Consider the following 15173-nt stretch of genomic DNA (forward strand, 5'->3'; position numbering starts at 1 on the left):
AGGGGGCCTACTTGACAGTATTTACATTTCCTGCTTCTTTATACTAGTAATGTTGTACTTTTTCTAGTTATTTTGAACTATCAAAATAATAAAAGCAAACTCTGTAATATTATAACTTAAGATACAACTTTAATTATAGATCTTGGGGGGTAAATTCACAAGCTACCCGGCAGATAAAGTAGTTTAAATTAGCCCCACCTTAACCAGCTTTAATAAAAAAGTGGTGTACACATTTGTGTCAATATAATAATACAATAATATACATTAATATATAATATTCAGTATCAAGAAATGGGCCATTCTGTACAATACGTACTTTTACTATAAGTCCTTTAAATACATGTATATGCCAATACTTTTGTGCTCTTCTTTTATGTTGACATTATCCAAAGAGTTTCGTAAAACCATCTAATGGCCGTCCCATCCACTATAACATAATGCAAATCATACCATTTTTATGTATATATATATACTGCTAATAAGATGTTGCTGGGAAACCCAACAAAAATGTTTTAAACAGCTTTTTAAATGATCCATTGCAAGCCTCTCTCAATTACTGTTTACCACCAAGCCCTAAGAAACAAACCAGGACTGAATATTTTGAGTGGAAAGTATGGTGAGAATGAATACACAGTGACACATGGGAGCTTTTTACCTATAAACAACCCAAACCACACACACATTTCCTGTGCGTCACAATACTCCTTTTCACCTTTTTACCCGACGTAAAGGAGAGAGCAGAGCACCGTGGAGGAGGTTCAGCAGAAACATGTGAAAGGCTGCAGTTTAGATTAATTTACAACCACAGAGAAGATCTTTATGCCGACCTGGAGATTGTCATGTTGTGACATGTTTGACCTTCCAAGTAGACAACACCAAACAAAGCGTGGGATTACACAACAGCTCTCTAGTTTTCTTTGTTGAGACATGTTAGAACAATGTTGTTGGCTGTGTTTTTAGTTGAATTAAATCCAACATTTTGATGAAGGCTCTCCACTTTAAAAGGTTACTGCAGGTAGTTGGAAGGTATCCTGTTTGAGACAGCTCTAAGCTGCCGGCTATGAAATAAGTGATTGTTCAGTATGCATTCCTGTGTCCCTTTAAATGAATTAAGTTAAAGTCATACTCAGGCGTATCTCACAAGAGAACATGAGTGGAGTTACACTGGATGTTTTTACTGAGTGGAAAGCTTTTCTGAATCACATGATTTCCAATGTGTAAGTTAGGTATTTCTGGAATTTCAGCATCTTTACAGTTGTTACCTTTAAAATGAGAAGAAAACATCATCATTCCAGCAGACAATTGAGGTTCCATTTAGCTGCTCAATCAGAAATCAGCACATCCTCACATTGCTATTACATTTTGATGATCTGAAGTTGTGTACTCCATTATCTAACAGGAAGGCTGAAATAATTAGTTAATTGATTAGTTGATTGACAGACGGTTACTGTGCAACTATTTTGATAATTGAACGGAAGATATTAAGTAAACTTTCAAACAAAAATGCCAAACAATCTCTGGCTCAATAATTAAAAAAAAAGTGTTATCCTTAACCACATGTGAAAGTAAACTAGCTTTGGGTAGTAGACTGTTGGTAAAAAAAAAACATCAAAAAGAAAACAGTGTGTGGTTGTAAGAAATTGCAATTTCTTACTCTATTTTCTGAAATTTTATAAACCAAACAAATAATTAATCGATACAATAATCTGCACATCAATCAATAATAAAATAATAGTTTGTCGCATGCCTAATATATTTCTACAAGAAAGGAAAAGGAACAAAGAGGATTTCATTGCTTTTGAAGTCTTCAAAATAAACAGCAGTGTCCTTTATTTGAAACTAAATTGTGGAAATCCATAACAATTCATTTCTGAGGTACAATATAGCACATATATACATAAAAACACAATGCTACAACTTGAAACAGTTTGACCCTGCTATGCTATTCACAACAGTACAATATATGTTGGATTTACATCGGAGGGAATGAAAAGTTCAGCTTACCATTCCTCTAAAACGTCAAGGACACAACTAACCAATGTCATATTTGGACTAATTTACGTCAGAGAACCAGGAGGATGAAAGAGACGTTTCTTTGCCTCCCTTTTTCAGCCCATCCTCCTGAAACTGCCCATCTCTCCTAAAATAACCTGCCTCACAGACCTTTGAACATTTCACAGGGCTGATGATTTGAGGCCTGTAGTATCGACGGAAATGGAATGACATTTTTTCTTGAACTCCATAATTACCATGCTAGTCGGGACAGAGCAGTAGGTTGGGGCACACGGTGTCACTCAAGGAGAGCTGCATCTAATTAAACACTGGGAAAAAAAGTATAATTACAACTTTGTCAGGGAGTACGGGAGACCTCACCCATGTTTCATGTATTCCCCTATCTGAACTTAAAGCTCACCCAAGTAAGAAGCACATCTGCCTTCAGCGCCGGACTCGCAACTGCAAACCCACAATCACCCTGACCTCAGGACCGCTCCCTGCTAGGGCAGGACTGAACGTGGTCATTTGCAACAATATGGACCACCTTTGGAGGAGACCAACTGAAGGTTTCTTGTTCGACTCAAAATAAATTTACAAAATGAATCCACCGTTTTCAGAGTGTCCTTTTTGACTGGCCTTTTTTGAGTTGACAAATTAGCGTTGCTGGCACGGCTCTAAAACACTGAGCTGGGATGTTGCGTACCTGAGGGCCGCGCAAACTAGTGGGAGGTAGAAATGTATTGAACATGTCGATTGGGTGGAAACTGTCAAGTGTTGGGTTATATCTGTTTTAATGCACAAATGTTCCTTTTGAGGATTTTTGCCCATTTTTATCTAATGCATCTATTCAAATCACCACCATTAACATCTTCATTGATCAGTATTTCGCTCTAGTTGGTGGCAGCTTGCTACACAGTTATTTATTTTGGTGGATTATATTGCATGCATGACATAAAAAACACAAATGTCACTTAAATAGGTAGAAAATAAGACACACCAAGAGAAAGATCAATCTTTGAAAGTCATTTTAACTAATACTGAACAAGTTCCCTGTTCGGTTCACAAAAACACCACATACTAGTTAATACTTTTATTTACATATATACAAGAAGTAGGATGCAGTGTTGATGTTATTTAAGTAGTTTTAAGGCTAAGGAGAAGGTGTATGTAAAAATCTGTGCTACATCAGCGAGGAGGAACCAGCTCAGGTTTGTTTGCTCTGCACACCGACATGCTTGGCTTGTGACATTAAAGGTCAGAACGTTAACATACTTTCTGTAAGATCACTCCTGCCTACCGGCGCTCACACAACAATGAGAGAACGACACCACCTCCCTTCTACCAGTCAGTTCACGTGACCGTTTCAACATTACATACCATTTACTGTTAATCTCAGAAGTATAAATATTCTATCAAATACAATTCCTATTCACTTTGGTTGAACTTCTTGACTGATACTTAAAGGAATAAAAAAAAAAAACCCACTTTGTCCCTGAAAAAAAGATTCAGCATTTTGTTTTGGGTAGTCTAAATCTGAATATGGTTGATGGGTATGATTGAGAGTAAAAACTGACCTTTAGGAGTTTCCTCAGTGTGCTGTCAGCAGTATAAGAAAATGTTCATTGTCTCATCCAGCATTTAGCTTATCTGACTGCACCTGAATTTACACTAAAGCAAAGTGGATGCTTTTCCCATTCAATGTGTTCAAAGAAGCAGAATTGTCAGAAAAAGCATGCAAGAGCACAGAAATTCAAGCTTCACTTAAGCAAACATACAGTATGAGTTAACATCAACAGCATCAACCAGGAAACTAATTAAAGCACAGATTTTGGTCCTTGAGTGTGATTAAGAAGCAGGTGTCAGGATGCAACTCTAGATAACACAAAATACTGAATCAGGAAATCACGTGGCTGTACATGAACAACATAGATGCACTGTACAAATTAAATCATATAACTAGGTGACACATGAAAGCAATGCACTAAAAACTGAAAGCTCCTTCTTTATAACAGCTCTCAGAACTGCACAAAGGAAGGATGTGTGTCAAGAAGGGCTCGACTTTACAGCCATGTGAGAGAGTAATTCGCTTTCACTGTGAGATTTCTCGTTCTTGTTGTAGAGTCTGGAATATGAGACTGTGCTCATCTGTTGAATACTGGGGGGTGGGGGTGGGGTTACAATAGGCTAGGTCCCATGGAAAGGGGGCAGGGGGGCATCCACCGGCAAAATAATGCTCCGAGCCCCAATCAAATAATATTCCAAACCTTCTGACCCCTTTGTTTGTGCTCTGTGCTCAGCTGTCCCCCTCCCTGGAAGTTTCAAACAGTCAGCTCAGATCTTCTTCTGCTTGCGGCCCAGGTGGTAGTAGTACGCCATGGTGACCAGCAGGAAGAGCACCCGGCTGAGGAGCAGGAGAATGGCAGCGTTGGGCAGGATGCCAACCTCCATTAAGGTGAAGGATGTCACTGAAACCACACAGCAACATTTAGTACGTGAAACATTCTTTTTCTTTTAAGCAAAAGTCACATTTCCCCGCTGTGGGACTAATAAAGGATTATCTTATCTTATCTTATCTTATTTCACATGTTTTTCTGACATTATTAGCCTCTGGAACGTGGATCTTAAAGGAGGAATGGTTCCTATTTTTTTGTCTGAAAACAATAATCACATGTTCATACGTACATTGAAAGTTATTTGTCTGTGTTAGACAAATCAATTGGATATCATTCAAAATTAAAATTGCAGAGCTGGGTTAGAGGGATAGTTAAACAAAGAGGGGGATTTTGTGCTGTAACTTTGAAAGAAACCAACTAGATTTGTGTAACCGACCGCTGAAGCCTCACATCAGCTTCGGCTGAATTAATTTTTCCACCCATCACTTGCATTGAATTTGTTTTAGTAAGGAGTCTCTTCAGGATAAATGGTTACAGAAAACAAAATGTACACTGTACATACAGACATGTGAGTGTTAAGACTTGAAAGTGTTTGAACCTATCCTTCAATAAGGCTGTGACTCCTACCTCTAACCACAAGAGGGCAGTATCAACACATTTATGGTTTCTCACAACTCTAAGTGAGATAATGATGATATCACAGCTAGGGCCAAAAAGACATCAACCAAACTGCAAAGTAATGTATTGGAGGAATCAAATCACCAAGAAACTGGACGGCAAAGTAGCAGGCTTCACTGAGCAGGGTCCACTGGATGACGATCTTCTCTGCTGTGTAGAGACCATTCCACATGATAAGGGCCAGGCCTGGGAAAAGGACGCGATAAAAGGGAATTAATAGGTTCAGGAGCATGGGAATAAAACCAGAAATAAGACTCCTAAATGTCTTGGAGCGATTCAACCATCAAAGAACAGTTTTCTTGTTGCTGTATTGCAAGGGTAATCTGTGATGCAACATGCACACTGAGATAATTGGCCTATTGATGATCAGTTGAATGCTCTGACTCATTGATGCTGTGCTCAATCATTTCATTCTTTGCCATTCCTCCAGTTAATTTCCCTGTATCTTCACGCACACACACACTCACACACACAGACACACACGCACACACACACACGCACACACACACACACACACTCACACACACAGACACACACGCACACGCGCACGCACACACTAGTGAGGTGACGGAAGCATGCAGGGGTGGGCAGAGAGGTGGGAGGGCTGACGGACTGTGTCCTCTTCCTGCCAGGTTCCATCTGTGCTGCAGATGAGACCCCATCCTTCCCCCTCTTCCCCGCTCCTTGTCTTGGAAGACATCACCCTCTTTCTTTGTTAATCCCCACAGCCCTGCTGATATTTGAAATAGAGAAGCCCTTCCTTTTGTTGGCTTTATGAGATTGAGAGCTTGGTCATTCATATCTTCCCCCACAGTGCCATGTGTTTAAGGTTGTATCTCTCCTCAGGCAATGTAGTAATCATCCAGAGGGTTATTTTTGATTTGTTCAGATTTATCAAGATATGCGTAAAGACTGCAGTATGAGGTTTCTCCTTAGTAATACATAAACACATAATCTTGTGGAGGAGGAGGAGGGAACACATTCGATGATATATGTTCTGGTCTTATGTCTATATGGTCCCGGTGCTGACGTTCTGACATTTGTTATGGCCTAATTTAGCTGAAAGTGACAACCCTGCAAAACCTACTCAATGTATGTTAAGCATTTGCTCGCACCCTTTTTTATTTCTCTGCTTATTTTCCCATCAAGTTACCTGCCTCTCTACCACAGTCACATTGTGCCTCTTCAGAGAGCCATTACAGACCCTCTTTCACTTACTGACTCGCTGACTTGAGAAGGCCATTAAAATAATTGCAAATAACATAATTAACTGGTGTATCTAGCATCGGTTTTCTCCTGCGGATGGTGTGACACAGAAAAATGTATGTAGAACACTAGAAAAACAAATTTTAAGAGTGTGGTTACTACAGCTGGAAGACGTTGCAATATATTTGCCAATATTACAAGTAGTAAGTAGGCAGCACTATTTGCGTGTGAGCGTGTCACTGGTTGCCAGGGTGACTGAGGCACCTGGGTGGGGAGGCAGACTAATTAAGCAAGGTTAGAGTAGGCTGTGATTTAGAAAAAAAATACCTGTCAAAGCCCTGTACCCAATTAAAAACAACAATCAACAACATATCAGAGAGATAAGACTCCAAATGCGGTGATGTCATTTTTATGTTTGTGGTGTCAAAAATGTGGGTATGAGAGCAGGTTAGAAAACTGATACTGTCTGCTTTCTTTGGAAAATGTGTCGATGGAGCAGTTGGTTTGAGTTCATGTCGCCTTCAGGCTCCCTGAGCCAAATGTGTAAGTCTGTTGGATTCCATAGACACGGTTGCATCCGGCACAAAATGTCTTTCGTTTTGACAAAAATGGTGTTTGGAGAGTGAACATTGTGGGAATGTTAGCAAGTCGTTTGGAAAAATTACAGAACATATTTCAAGCTCCTCTCCACTCTGGCGGTGATGTCACCACTCTAAATCTGAACATTCAATGGATTACACACCTATTATAAAATATGAAAGCACCACCACAATTTTTCTGAAATTTAAACTGTGATTTAATGAAAACTGTGCTAGCTATCGAAATGCCAATTTAGCCCAATAAAGTCTAGAGTTTTGTAAACCTTTTAAACTTTTTTTAAAAGCCGTTTTTTGTGATTTTAGTGAAATCATCTGGGCGAATGTTTGACAAAAGTCATAGCACACCTTTCCTGATCAGACCCCATATTTTGATGTTTTTTTTGTGCATGTGCTGGCAAAGCTGGGGGAGGAGTAGCGCACCAAACTTTTAAATGAAAGATGGAAAATAATTTGACTAAGCTCTCAGGATTAAAATCATTGAGCTTTGGCACAAGGCTTTCAGTCTTGTTGAGCCACAGCCACACTGAACGATTTAATGTTTGATCTACTGTTCTGCCATCCCTCACTGTGTTCCCACTGTATTTATATCTGGCATAGGAGGCCACAGAGGCGATTGGAGGCTTTGCTGTGAGCATTCTGGAGAACTGGTCTCTGTACTCCTTCTCAAGTCCTCACAATCTACTGTAACTGGATCAAAATACACAGCCTCTGTTTGTAGCCTACAGGGATGATTTTGTAGCAAGAAGAGCTTTTTGTACAGCATATTAATGTGCGTGTGTGAACTGTAATGTATGCATTATCACAAAAGACCATGTGCAGTTGAGCAATGTACATTTTTTTGTGAGCGAGTATGAATACATTTTAAAAAGGCAATGTGTCAGCATCATTGCAGAACAGTGAATGAACTCCCACATGCATAGCTGCAGTGTATTCACAGTACTGCAGTTATGCATGAGGAAGCATGAATAGGAATGAAGACTTACTGAGCAGTGCTCCTCCATAAAGGCGAATAGAGATGCTAGTCGTGGAGAGCTCCTCCTCAAAAACAACCTCATATAGCTGGTTGGGAAACACTAGGGCCTGTGTGGGAAAAGAACAAGCACAACACAACTCTGTCATATCCACAGCATTCTGTCCTCCCCGAAAGCACCGAAAAATGCAGCAGCATTGATAAAGTCTCTGTCTGCTAGTTAGAATCACTGTGTATGACCTCAACACTGAGGACATTGAGCATTTAGGTGCCATCGCCGACAAAGATGTTGCTGTTTCTTCAGATGTCTCTCACTGATAAGTTTGGGGAAAGAACGACTGCAGGGTTTGCACGAAATTAATTCTCCTTCTTTGACAGGGGTGCTTTTTCTCCTTCAATATTTGTACAGAAGTCTCTATATTATTAGAGATGGGGATGGGCCGAAATCTTATTTTAAATCACATTAACAGTATTTATCACAATACAGTAATCGTTCTGTAAATTGAATTAAGAAATAATTCAAATAACCATAATGTACATATTGGATTATTACCAAAAGCAAAACAGACCTGCAGGATTTGCTCATCAATCATTTCAATATTGTATTTCATATCACAAAAAAACTAGTGTGCAGAGTAACCAGAGTTATTCCTATTCTGGGGTTGGCTTGGAAGCCTCCTCCTGCTTTGTATTAACAACTTCACCGTCCTCCTCTGTGTCTCTATAAGGTTACCTTGCGAGGCAGCTCGGCCTGCAGGATCACAATATATAGTGTCATATCAGCCAACCCTAGATAGAGACTATCAAAAGATTCAAGCATCACTTACCATCACAGCCATAACTGTAAAACCCACGGCAGAGATGAGTATCCACACCCTAAGAAGAGAGACATTACATGACGTACTGTATCTTTCATGTAAGCAATTATGACTGTACACTTGTTTTTACAAGATGTTGAACTTTACTGGAAGTGACACACAGATGACCTCACACAGTCAGCCGTGTTAACTGTGAGCTGGTCTGAGCAGTTGAAATCTCACCTCAGCCCGATAGGCTCTCGCACTGTGAATTTCATCTCATTTCCGAGCATCTGACTGATCTGTGAGCGAACAAGACGAAACAAAAGGAAAGAGGGAATGAGTTATGAGAAGGGAAATATAAAGCATGTCATCTTAACAGATATATATTATGACAGCCGGCAACAAAGCACCTCATAACAGGGAATAAAGTGTTCTCCGTGCAGGTGTGTCTCATGTTGCCAACACATCTGTAGCAAGCTATTGGAAAGAGGCCCATTAAACAAAGCAGTGGAGAGAAAAGAAGAGAGGCTGAATGTCAATAAGAACCTTTTAAGATTAATTAGACTGTAATTTTCTTCACTTTCTTAATTACCCCATGAAGATTAAGAGGGTCTAGCTTTATACGTGGGCGACCTCCACAGATGGCTTAAGCTACAGGCACGCATAAAGGCGTTTATGCTCGTGTATGTGCGGTTCGTTGTCGTATTCTCTGAAAGGCCAGGGGGAGTGCAAACAAAATATACTGCGAGGAAACAAGAAGTCAACAAGTGTTACTGGCAAAACCCCACAAACAGGATGCCGAGGAGGAATTGTAATCAAGTGTAGACTCGTATATCATATTTATGAACATACTTGTGCCTTTATACAAGCCCCGTAAAGAAGGAAATCAAGTATTAAATAATTTAAAATGAAACGAAGAATTGATATTTGGCACGAGGTTCGCGCCATCGCCAGCTTCACTACGCCAAGTGTAAACCTAGCTGAAGTCATCTCAACATCTCACTGTGAATTCTGGTTGAATAACTAAGTTATTCACTGATGAATTACTAGGCTACAAGTATCAAGTCTATGCCAGAAGAAAAACCTTATTTGCTAAGATTAACATAATCCTTGCAACACAAGTACCACGCAATACTCAATTCATAATCCTAAAAAGCTTAAAGCATTTAGTGGGAGAAATATCTCTCATCCCAGATGCAAGAAGATGCTGAGATGCTCGTAACTGGCAACTTGTTTGTTGTTTTTTAACTCTGCTCCATCAGGCACTAATATATTTATGGGTACCTCTCAGAAAAACAACGGCTTTTTACTAGTTTATAACCATTTCTGTTTAGTCTGATATAATCAGCATCCTAATAGTCATCACCAACTATCTGAGGGAGCGTGTATGATGTAGTGATGAAATTAGTTCATTTCATAATTAGTGAATACAAAAAATGTATCACTGACACATTTGATAATAATTAAGTAATTTTGTGACAAGATGAAAAGTATTTGCTGGTTCCAGCCTCTAAAAGTTGTAATCATCTCCTTAGGCTCTGGGAAACTATGATGGCGATCTTCAAAATGTTCTGAAATCACGTAGACTAAAAAAAGGAATAGATTAGATTTTGCTCTGTATGCAAATGAGGAAGATCTCCAGACACAAGCAAATCAGTCAGTCGTAGCTGCATATAGTATGCAAAGTGTACTGCATTTCTCTGCAAATGATCTACAGTAAAAAGGGACAGTCTAGGTGTATACGTCTGTAAATGTACGGAAAAACAAAGGAGGTGGTTTTCAGAGGAGCACTCATTCTTTTTGCATGTGAGGACATCAGCTCAGAAATTCAGATTTTGGTAGTTGTTTTTCCTTAAAATACACAAGAACATGGAGGTAAACAAAGGCACTCAGATAAACCCCACTTAGGGCAAGAAAACCAATCAACTAAATGTTTTGCCTGAACATGAAATGACCCACAGAGAAATTACAATTAATCCCTTAATATCAATGAATTCCCTTTATCATTAAACATCTCCTCCCTCAAAAACTACTCTTGTGTTCCACTAAACCCTGAAAACCGCTAAAGCAGAGAAGATGAATTATTTTCTGGCTAGCTGTGTTTAGAGAGAAGTCACTATCAATTGGAAAGTAGTTTTCCGCTTGATGCTACTGTGAAATGTCAGAGTGAATGGAACAAAATGATTCATGTCACATACTAGAAAGATCAAGTCAAAGGTTTTCAAGGGCTTTGCCTTCTACCGTGTGTTTGGGTTCCATCCAGTAGCTCCATCAAATCATATCAGTCAGAAATATCCTCATGACTTCAAGAGCGTTTAAGGTCTAAAATATGATAGATGAGACCTAAAACTTGCAAAAGTTGCAATGTTATTGTATTGCACATTTGTGTTGTCCACATTACATATTCCAGTCACAATTTGAAGGATACCAATGTCCTCTTAGGTAGCTTTATAGAATTTGCATTTTATGATGTAAAAAAATAGAAGTGAGGAAGATATGAAAAGGTTTATTGTGTCGAAGATGAAATTAAGGAAAAAAAGGAATCTCTGTGTCACTGATTTCTTTAGTTTCTTAAACATGGTCTCTCGTGGCTGCTGCTTTTGATATCAGAGCAGAGCCTTTAAGAAAAGACTTTGAAAGTTGAACTTAAAAAAAATGAGCTTAAGAGTTACGAACTAACTACACCTATTGAATCTCCTCTTGCACTGCAGCTGAAGTGCCTGTGCATGAATCAGTCTGTGCCAGCTGTGATCACGCGAGCAGGTGAATCAGCCTTCCTGTGCCATAGTTTTAGGGGCTGCTTTTGACAGGAACGCTTGAATATTCATGACTGGCATGAGAAATACTCAAAGGGAAATGAGCATCAACCGATAGCAAAGGGCTAGCTTCGGGGTGGAATAGAGCGGAAGGGAGTTGGGGAGATAGGGAGAAACAGGAAAAGGAAGAAATGCACAATGCCGTTTTGTGGCGAGCGACGCTTAATCACAGCTGCTCATGTTGTGGCCTTGTCGTCAGTCACTCAGGCAGCCACATTCAGAAAACAAAGGGCAACTTATCAGCTAGTGAGCGTGAAAAACTATTCAGGAGTAGTAGAGGAAGGAGAATCTCCTATTCACCACACTGAACATTTTGTCAGTTTGTGCATTCACATTAGATAAAGATCACCATTGCATCTCAATGCTAATCCTCTGGGATACAAAAGAATGTACACAACAAATTGTGGTATGTCTTATCTATGAAAGCCTGGGCCCAGACCTTGGTTGCTGATTCATGGCTTTAGCACTCAAGTAGTGTACCAGTGGGTTAAAAACAGCCGAAGGGCAATAATTCTTGGCAGAGTTGCACTCACCTCACCTCTCTCTCTCTCTCTCTCTCTCTCTTACTGAAGTACAAGTACTAGGAACAGTATTCTTATCACCAAGCAGTAAAAATAAGACAGGAAGAGACAGTCAGCGGACGACAGGAGCACTTCCCTCCTTTGTTTACAGGGACCACAGGAATAAAGTCGACTGTTTTCCTTCCGAAACCAACTCTTGCTATGCAGTTAAATGTTGGATCCCATGGGTCCCTTACCAAAAACACTTGTTGCAAGGATAAATAGAACAACTCCATGCAGCACATTGTAAAAGCAAAAATTTCATTTCTAAATTAAGGTCAATGCCACAGTTAAGTAGGGACACCCACTATTACAATAGAGCGGATTAGCCAACATATTGTGTTATTGTATTTCCATTGACTGTTGCTGGATCACCTTGCAGCTTCATTGCAACCTGTTTCTAACGCAGATAATCCTTCTCAAATAAAATAAGCTTTATTGGCATGGATGTCGTTCTCCATCAGTACGCTTTGTGAAAAGGTTCTGAGTGGCAGATGTCCAGGTTAGGCTCCTTGCTAAAACATTGAGAGAGAAAACAAACACTCAGAAGGGCTGAGAAAAGGGGGGGGGGGGGCGACATCTCCTCACAAGCTATCAGCCGCCACCGTATGCCTGCTCCCTTCTGTTCTGTTCCCTTCTCCCACTTGCCTGATTAATATTTCAGTGAGGAAAAGTCAGCTCTCCCTATGATCAAAAATAATCACTGGAATCTTGATATTTGAGTCCTCTGGAAGGGAACAAGACATTACTGTCAGTCTGCAACTGTGCAGCTCAAGTGTTCTCGTCTCTCCTGGCATGAACCTGCACGTGTGCCGTTGTGTGTCGACATACACATCATTGTGCACTGTTTATATGAGTGTGCAAATACATGCGATGCAGGAATATAATACGCGAGATGCAAGAGGCATGGAGTCTCTCAGGGGAGCCAGTCACATCTCGGTGGAGCAGCGGGAGCTCATGGGATTACGTGATCTAGATTCATTGAGGCATAAGCAGCAAATGCACACAACGGGACACTATGAGAGTGATGAGACAATTAGCAGCACATTGTGGCTTTTAAAAGGAATCCATAGCTCTGCTCAGGGTTAATGATTGCGTCTGTGGTTGAACGTCATTTTTGTTTGTGCATTGCTGCAATATTATCCATCGGACTGATGATGGTTTAACACATGTGCTACATTTATAACGGAGCTGATTGCTGCACTAATGCACCGGCTATTTGCCTTTCTTCTCTGCAATCACTTCCCATATTAAATAAGAAGGGCATGAGTATAAAATCATGTGACATAATCTGACCTTTGAGCGGTGCACTTCTCCATCATCATCCTCGCCACCGACTCCGAGGATCTTCCGGCTCTTCAGGCGGCTTATCAGGTCTGTCTGGCTGTGCTTCTTCATCAGAGGAGGGTGAGGTTTAGACGCCATGGTGCACACGCCTGACAAAGAAGTGAGAAGAGAGGGACACGGTTGCTCAGGAGGTATGCATGGTAGTATTGTTGGATGATAAAATATATATAGGTGAAACAGAGAGAGTTGAGGAGAGAATATGAAACATCAGTGGAGCTTTTCCACTGTTGTTACCACTCGCTCTGAAGAAGACATCTCTACAGCACAAGCAGGAAGAAGTATCTACCAATCTTCCAATAACCCCTTTTAGGACAATACTGATGCAACACAATTACATAACACGAGGCAAGCAAATACAGGCAACCCAATAAAACCTTCCTCTTAAGTCAGACTAGAGGCAGAAGAGCCAGACATCATAGATCTGCCAGGAGGCCAACAGACGTAGGTACCCGCTAGAACAGCCAATGGATCTGATAGTGACACAGGCTATTGCTGACACACACACACACACACACACACACACACACACACACACACACACACACACACACACACACACACACACACACACACACACACACACACACACACACACACACACACACACACACACACACACACACACACACACACACACACACACACACACACACACACACACAGGTAAATGGAGCTGGACTTTCTTAGACCTGAGGGCCTCAGTTTCCTTATTGGCCTGTATTGTCTACACAGCAATATGCCCTAACCTTCGCTACAGATACATTAATGTCTCATTTGAAATGAATACTCCATGACCTTTATTCTAACAATTTAATATATTTCATTTTCTTTAATTTGGCAGTTTCCTGCTTTAAGCTCTCAGCATGACTAATTTGTATCCCAACACGCGTCTGGTATTAAAATAGACTTAAGCTGCACCGATGCACAGCCAGAAAGCTTAGTTAGTTTTTCCAGTAATTTAAAGACGTATTTCGAAATGTATTAACAGTCGATATTTGGGGGTTTCGATTTGTTAATGAATATAGCCCATTACTATCAACCACTCAAAGTTCTGATCTAGACATTCAAACAACCAGTTCTTCAGTGCAAAGAGCTGTTAATGACAAACATTAACATGCCATTTATTTCTCTTCCTTTGTTGGCCGCTAACTGTGACAGCGGGATCAGCTGCTGTTGTTGTTCTATTGATCCGTGTTAATGAATAGTGCCTGTGGATTCAATGGGGACAAGCAATAGTCAAGTCAACAGAGATAATCATCGACTCAACAGTGTTGACTCCACCATGGTTCAACTGGAGGCAAAAAGACATGCACACATGGGATGGCCTTTCTGAAAATGTGTGGATACTCCAGAGGGCAATTCTCTAAAGAAGTAAACGCAAAACAAAAATAAACAGAGGATTTTTTGAACTAGTCTTTCAAGGAAGTGGATACCATCGTGACACGGATAAAAAGTGTGTCATCACAGTTAGAGGCACATAGTTGGCTTGCTAAAAGAGGCCAAACTGCACAGCTAGAGTTAACAAAAATCATGAACATCTAACATGCTAAAGCTCTCCATTACAAATTATGTGAAACATATTTGATTTTAGTGATGGCTCAGTCAGAAAGGTAATGATTTAAAATGTATTATAATTTCTGTGGCTGTACAGTTTTATCCGATGCTTTACTGGAATTTCTGCTACACCCATTACTTGATTAGTTAATTGTCATTGTTTGATTTACCATCATTTTTCCAACTGAGTAGTCAATTAAGTGTATAACCAAAGTATAAAAATACTAAGCACTTGCTGGTTCAATTGTCTCAAAT

At 40.2% G+C, this 15173-nt stretch overlaps 1 protein-coding gene across 1 annotated transcript in view; it reads right to left on the minus strand.

Moving 5' to 3' along the window:
- Positions 1-3072: 3072 nt before the first annotated feature.
- The window catches only part of LOC129108165 (tumor protein p53-inducible protein 11-like), a 31770-nt gene continuing 19669 nt past the window's right edge, over positions 3073-15173 (minus strand). The window contains exons 3-8 of the mRNA XM_054619851.1: positions 13314-13453; positions 8882-8940; positions 8669-8717; positions 7855-7951; positions 5151-5252; positions 3073-4460 (exon numbers count right to left, since the gene is read on the minus strand). Coding sequence (XP_054475826.1) covers positions 4327-4460; positions 5151-5252; positions 7855-7951; positions 8669-8717; positions 8882-8940; positions 13314-13442 — 570 coding nt within the window. The 5' untranslated portion in view covers positions 13443-13453 and the 3' untranslated portion in view covers positions 3073-4326. The remainder of the gene's footprint in view (positions 4461-5150; positions 5253-7854; positions 7952-8668; positions 8718-8881; positions 8941-13313; positions 13454-15173) is intronic.

The sequence above is a fragment of the Anoplopoma fimbria genome, chromosome 19, assembly GCF_027596085.1.
Source record: "Anoplopoma fimbria isolate UVic2021 breed Golden Eagle Sablefish chromosome 19, Afim_UVic_2022, whole genome shotgun sequence".
NCBI classification, from domain to species: Eukaryota; Metazoa; Chordata; class Actinopteri; order Perciformes; family Anoplopomatidae; genus Anoplopoma; species Anoplopoma fimbria.